A 7,101-nucleotide genomic window follows, 5' to 3' on the forward strand; every position below is an offset into this window, starting at 1 on the left:
TTTGAACCTTAGACCCAAGACTAAGGCCCTTACCAGTTGAGCCAACCCCTAGGGGTTTGATCTGTTTGTTATCAGAATTGATTTGTTTTGAATAACTAGATGCATAACTTCTCTTCAGGAATTGGAGTAGATGGAAAGAATGGAGGCAACATAGACAGCTGCAGCAACACAGACAGGCTGCAAGTAATGATGCGGCATCTCAGATTGCAGCTGAGGAGGAGACAGGAGATGTTCCGGATGGAGAGTTGTGTGTGATCTGTCTGATGAGGAGAAGGCGATCTGCATTCGATCCATGTGGGCACCTGGTGTGTTGCCAAAGCTGTGCCAACTCAGTTGAACGGGAATCCACACCCAAGTGTCCCGTCTGTAGGCAGGAAATACGCAAATCATTGCGGATATATGATTCTTGAGAGAGAGAGAGCTACTGTTTGTTCAATGTGTGGCTGAGACTTTTCTAGTCTTGGAAGAGAGTCGTCGCTGTATTTGTCAAAGTTTCTCTTTATTTAAGGGGATAGAGCTTTAAGGAGAGGTATAGTAAAATTTTGCTGGTGAAAATAATGTTATAGGGGGAATCTGTTGTGAATATATATTTCAAAGTGATTGCCGAATGCTTTTTTAATAGGTAGGGAGTCGTAACTTGTGTAAATTATAATTTGTGCTCCCTTTGTTTTCAACGTGTTAACAACCGACCAGCAATCTAAAGAATGGATGAAGGCTTTGGTACTTTTAATATTATTTTTTTCGTGTGATTGGGGTCATTTTATTGACGAAAGAAACAGTGATTTTGATGAAATTCCGCCGGACATATCGGTCTGCTGGTTTTGGTTTGGGATGGTTGGCCAATGGCCTGGCTGGATTGGAGAAACGTTCATCCCTTGATATGTCCCCTGTTCTGACCTCCTGATACAGCGTACAGCTCAAATCTATCTCTACAAAGTTACAAACACAGTGGACGTTGTAGAGCACCTCCATTGTTCTCAATGGCAATGCAATCTAGATTATACATCACCTCCCCTGTCATTTTCCTCCTTTCTCGTACCCCTATATGATAGGAGATCCAACCCCATGTTTTTGTTCTTACTATCTGAAGATTATGTCGACTATTTTGGCAATCATCAAGCTGCATTTTATAACAAAGTATAAAGTAAGGCAAATGAGAGAAGAAGCACATCTGTTGAATCACAAACAAAAAAGAGAAGCTCCTTAGTGGACACATTTATTTCGCGTTTTTGGATATGGAAATATACAAAAAAGGGTTAAACAAGAAGAAAAGCGTGCTACTTGTAACAGCCCGCTAGAAATTCAATTGTGAAATTTCTATTAACTTTAGGAACCTCGTGAAAACCCCATAAGTTTTCACGAATCCATTAATCGTATAGGTTTTTGTCTAACTATATAGTTAGTGTTATTATTTACAATGGTATCAGAAGTGTGTTTTTGATTATTGGAGATAGTTAGAAGTGTCAAAATGTATTATGGTTTGTGCCATTAGACTCGGAGGGTTATTTAAAGTCTTATGGCGCAATAACATTTTTTCATATTTTTAGACAAAATGTCTGTTCAAAACTGTAGATATTATTGGATAAAAAGAAATATCTTGAGGTAATTTTCATGAATATTATTGGGTAAAAATATCTTGAGTTGATTTTTGTAGATATTATTAGGTAAGAGAGTCCTACACTCCACTCTCACTCCGGTAAGAGAGTCCTACACTTAACTCTCACTTCGGGTAAGAGAGTCCTACACTTAACTCTCACTCCAGCCTCATCTCTTCCATATCTTATCCACAAGTATCTCCAGCCACTTCTCCCCACGAAATTATCTTCATTTATGCTTTCCATTGAAAGAATACCAAACACTCTCTCTCGGACAGCTTTTCGGAGTTGTTTTGCACATCCATTTCGAAGCTTTTGTAAGTGTTTTATCATAAAGTCTCCTTCATATAAGTTGTTCCTCTTTGAGTCTAGTTTCCGTAGATGTATTTTTCGTATCATTCCATGGTCATTTGGTCGGTCAAAAGTATTTTTAACCATGGAAAGGTCATTCTGGGCGTGAATCTGGAGAGTATGTTATAGTTTGGAGTTTTTGACCAAGCTAATGGATAGATATTAGTCCGAAATTTTTATGGAGTATTGTTAACATGTATATATGACTATTGGTTGAGGATTTTTGCATGATTAAAGGTTTTGATGAAAGATTTTCTTAGATTTAGAAACTTAGAAACTGGAAGAGGAAAAACAGTTTCTGTTTTGAGAAAGTTTAACTCTTTGGTGGTCTAAACCTATTCTAATGACTTTAATAATTTTATTGGAGGATACTAAGTATCTTATATACATGTTATATTATTATTTTGAAGATATTTGATGTTAGTTTCAAAGATATGAAATTTTATGCAAAGAGATATTCAGATAAGCCAAAGTGTGGATATTCTTGGCTAAATTTATGTTTTGATTAATTTCTAACCATGTGATCTTGAATTAGAAGCTTGTATATGTTTTAGGACATCTTTTTAAACCATGTAATGGTTTGGTTTGAAGATCATATATTTATAAGTCATAGATCAAGAGATTTATCAAAACTAGTTGAGGAAAAAGTTTCTGTTTTTGGACTAAGTGTAAAACCAAAAACTCCAAATTTTATTTTGTGATTTTGGTGACTTTAGTTTGATGATTTAAAGCATGGTTGATGTTAGGATGATATTATGAATATGTTAGAAGTAAGATTTGATTTTTGAAATTCTTGGAGATGTTTTGATTTAAGGTCAAAACTTGTGATTCAAGTGCTTGGATATTTTTACAAAAAAGTTTGGTGTTGATTATTAGCTTTTTCTAAATGGATGTTTTAAGTATGGTTTTGAACTTAGGATTGGAAGATGTTTGTTGCAAAATTTTGGTTTAAGCATGAGTTTTGAAGTTGGAAGGAATTGCAACAAAAATAAAGGGAAATGGCCTATGGATGTTTCAACCATAGTGTGTTCTTCATAGTTGTGTTTTGTTTTAAATTTTTCTGAGTTGATATTTAAGTTTAGGATAAAATTTACATGAGGAATGTAAATTTTAGAAACTTTTAGAGTTAGTATGCAAAATCCTTAAGTTATGGGTAAAACGGTCATTTTTCCACATGTAGAGAGTAAAATGAAAATTTTACTCTTTAAGTTAGTATTTTCCATATTTCAAATTATTAGTGATTTAGTTCTAACTTTTAGAATTACTAATTACAGTTCCTCGTGATCGCACTTGAAGTTTTATAAGAAACGCGGAGATCGAGGTAAGTTAGCTTTTAACTTACTAGCAGTCTACTGTGTATGTGTGCTAAGTAAAAGAATTACAGTGTATGTATGTATGTTATCATATATGTCATGCCATGCCAAGATATCATGTAATTGTCTATTATACAGAATTTATTTTGTCATCAATTTTTATCTGTTACATAATATATTCTGTTATGTATTACTGTACATTACAAGTACGTCATGCTAAGTATGTCATCTATTACATGTAAGTCAAGTCATGTAATATTCACTGTTGCAAGTATGTCATGCTAAATATGTTGTCTGTTATATGTTATGCCATGTTACGAAATGTTTCTATCTCAAGTTGGTCATGTATTCTAAGTTATGTTCAAGTCACGTTATGTTACGTCAGGACTTCAGTCCTTTCGTATTCCAGTCACATTTCATCTTGAGTACATTATGATGTGTAGAATACATGGGGCCACAACAACTGTGGAGTATGTATTTAACTACAATTGTGATGCGTAAAATACATGGGGCCACAACAACTGTGGAGTATGTATTTTTCATGTTAAGTCAAGTTTGTGTAGAATACATGGGGCCACAATAATTGTGGAGTATGTATTTTTAAATGTTAAGTCAAGTTGTGTAGAATACATGGGGCCACAACAACTGTGGAGTATGTATTTAACTACAAATATGATGCGTAAAATACATGGGGCCACAACAACTGTGGAGTATGTATTTTTCATGTTAAGTCAAGTTTGTGAAGAATACATGGGGCCACAACAACTGTGGAGTATGTATTTACACGTAGAATACATGGGTCCACAACAACTGTAGAGTATGTATTTTTCATGTTAATTCAAGTTTCAGAGCAAGTTCATGCTAAGTCCAGTTCACTTTATGATTCAATTTAAGCTATGTCAATTATGCTATGTTGTACGCTAAGTTATGCTTTAATTACTTATGAATTTGATTATGCATTTATGCTTTTACTGTCATACATGCATCATTAGTCTGTATGGAAGTTTTTTGTTAACTTGCTGAGATTTGTAATCAAATCTCACTGTGGTAGTCCCAACTACCATTCCCCCCGAATGGTAGATCTTGTTACAGGACCTGAAGGAGGATCAGGAGCTGACCAACTAGACACAGTCGACTGAACGACGGTGCGTCGTTAATGTTAATATAGTAGTTAAATTACTACTTGTACAATGGAGTTGCATCTCCAGTACTTTTGGATCATAACTATTTTGGAATAGTGCTGTGATCTTAGTTATTCAATGGATCTTTATGTATGAAGTATGTTTTAAGTATTGGGATATTTTCAGTTTGGTGCATAGTATTGCTAAAGAAAAAAAAATTATCCGCTGCGAATATTGCATAATGTTAGATGCATGTTAGGATTATTGCATCTTATATGTCATGAACGGGGGCAGGTAACCTTGTGTTGCATATCTCGACGCTTCAAATGTCCGTCCAATCCCAAACGGAATTTGGGGACGTCACACTACTACATGGAGACAGACTTCAACGCAATGCTCCCCACCTTTGTGACCTAATTTTAGATTGACGCAGCTCAATACTCTTACAGTTTACATGGAATGCAGGAAAGAGAGAACTGAAAGCTATAACTGTTTTAACTGCTATTAGTTTTCATATCCATCTTTGATCTTCCACAGAGAACAAAATGAAACTGGCTGCCCTTTCCACCACAATCCCACACAACCGTCTTTCTCCTCCGGTCTCATCTCCCAATTACTATCGTACTTCCTCAATAGAGCTCGAGCCCCGTCAATGGCATCCTCTCCTAAGATCTCTCCTACAAACCCCACCCCTCTCATTCTCTCACACCACTTCTCTTTCCTTTCATTCATCTCTCCCCAATTCGTCAAAGCCTTCGCCGCCTCTCCTTCCATCAGTCTCCTATCATCGCCCTCTAGCCCCTTGAAAGCCGAGCTTGTTGAGTCCAAAAACCTCCACAAGTAATCCACTCGTCGAGAGAACCCAGTTGCAAAATCCCCACAATTCTTGCAGCTACATTCCATGTTGTTTTCGCTTAAAATCACTCCCTTTGGCTCCATGCTCCTCAGTAGTCTCAAGAACTCGGTTCTTTCATCCGGGGATTTGTGATTCAGGTGGTGAAGCCTAAATTGCGCGCAGACTATTAAGGTTTGATCACGGGCTATGTTTATGACTTGCGCACTCAGGCTTTTCAAGGGATGATTATCGAGCCGGTTGATCTGTAAATTAACGTTCATGAACTTGGCGAAACTGAGAAGCCGAGAGGAAAGGTTCTCTCCGGGTGGTCCTACGGAAAATGGGGTCTCTTTGTTTTGATCATTTTCAACTGTGGCAGCGATGACTGTCATGCGGACTAGTGGAGGCGGCCCTCCTGGTCTGCGGCTCAAGGCCTCAAGCAGGGTTGGCCATTGCACGCCATGAGAGACCCCAATATCAAGAATATGAAGATTTTGCGAGCGGTCAGGCTCTTCCGCGAGAATTTGAAGGATCGAAGAGTTTGCTATGTTGTTGGGGAAGGCAAACCAGGGACTGACCTCGTAAAATTTGAGTAGCGATCGTTGGAAGAATCGGGCATCCGTGTAAGCAAAGGTCTGCCCCACTGAGGAGGAGGAAGTGGAGGCGTTGGATAGGTGTTGTGCCAGTGCTCGGAGTCCATGGAAGGCGAGACGGTGGTTGGCATCGCCGGTGTCGTTGGCGAGTTCGTGGAGAACGTAGCGAAGGTGATGTACGCGTGACATATTGCCCATGCTGATGGCAGCCGCACAAGGGTTTAGTAGCTGCTCAGCCCATCTGCCTTCCTTGTTACCGTTACTTCCTGTGGCCTTGTTAGTGCCTTTCTTATTTCCAACTGATTTCTTAACCGCCACAACCTCTTCAACTGCTGCATCCCCATCGTCAGCGTGTCTGGTTCGACGGCTTTGGTTCTTCCGCGGATTGTGGTGGTTTTGGGATGGTTTGGGAAGGGGGTGATCGGAGGCTTTCCTCTTCTTGGATGAATCGGGCGGCGATGGATGATTAAAAATGGTGGGGTAAGTGGGTGTTGTGCTCGTGGCGGTGGCAGTGGTGTTGAGAGAGGTGACACTCGAGTCAATCAGATCTTGGCTTTCATCCCACCACTGGTAGCCGTTAATATCATCCGAATTGTACGGGTCATTCAAGAAAGATGGAAAGCATGAAACAGAGTCTTCTATCCAGTCCAGGATGTGATCTGGGGTGGGGTTCGGCTCTGGTTCTTCCATGATCATATTTTTGGTTGCAGACATGAAATGTGTTGTTTTAAGAGCTCGAGAGTAAAGAGATGGTATATCTTTTGTAATACGAAATCTGAGGTGGGCTAATGCTTGATCATTGACCAAAGGGGGGAGGATAGAGGTTGCAGAACTCTCTCTCTCTTAAATATAATACAAAAATGTAATGCAGCAGTGTTTTTGGAAAGAGACAAGAAAGGGCATTTTCCTAATTGTAGGCGTGCTGTTTGGTTGGATGATGCGATGGCCTCTTGTTGTTTAATTTAAGGTGCTGGGAGAGTAGAAAATAGTAACTCCTCTGTCCTTGGGGAGGTAGGATTATTCTGTTTTATTCGCGGTGGTTGAAATCTATTTGAAAAAAATGAAGGCCTAGGAGTTGAATTCGAGTTGTCAAGAGACGGCAAACTCTATTTCACTAATATAATACTGAAGGTCCTTGTCTGCTGTCGCTCTGTGGCCTTTGAGAGTCTAATATGTCATTGGAGATTTATGATGGAAGATGAAAATTTTATAAATAATAATATGATAGTTTGTGGATAGTAGTAAAATAGTTTTAATTGAATATTTTTTTTTTAATTTTAGAAAAGAATAGAG

The 7,101-nt window shown here is 38.5% G+C and overlaps 2 protein-coding genes across 2 annotated transcripts in view; one reads left to right on the top strand and one right to left on the bottom strand.

Moving 5' to 3' along the window:
- Positions 1–730, top strand: part of LOC122280738 (E3 ubiquitin-protein ligase SPL2) — a 16,680-nt gene extending 15,950 nt beyond the window's left edge. Inside the window, exon 6 of the mRNA XM_043091749.1 lies at positions 119–730. Coding sequence (XP_042947683.1) covers positions 119–410 — 292 coding nt within the window. The 3' untranslated portion in view covers positions 411–730. The remainder of the gene's footprint in view (positions 1–118) is intronic.
- A 3,919-nt stretch (positions 731–4,649) lies between these two features.
- Positions 4,650–6,575, bottom strand: LOC122303241 (protein NODULATION SIGNALING PATHWAY 1). Its single transcript, XM_043114914.1, has one exon. The coding sequence runs from the start codon at positions 6,520–6,522 to the stop codon at positions 4,885–4,887; it is 1,638 nt and encodes a 545-aa protein (XP_042970848.1). The 5' UTR covers positions 6,523–6,575; the 3' UTR covers positions 4,650–4,884.
- Between the last annotated feature and the right edge of the window lie 526 nt (positions 6,576–7,101).

The sequence above is a fragment of the Carya illinoinensis genome, chromosome 1 (genome assembly GCF_018687715.1).
Source record: "Carya illinoinensis cultivar Pawnee chromosome 1, C.illinoinensisPawnee_v1, whole genome shotgun sequence".
Lineage (NCBI taxonomy): Eukaryota > Viridiplantae > Streptophyta > Magnoliopsida > Fagales > Juglandaceae > Carya > Carya illinoinensis.

Coding starts and splice junctions, on each gene's coding strand:
- LOC122303241 (XM_043114914.1), bottom strand. CDS start 6,522: ATGTCTGCAACCAAAAATATGATCATGGAAGAACCAGAGCCGAACCCC.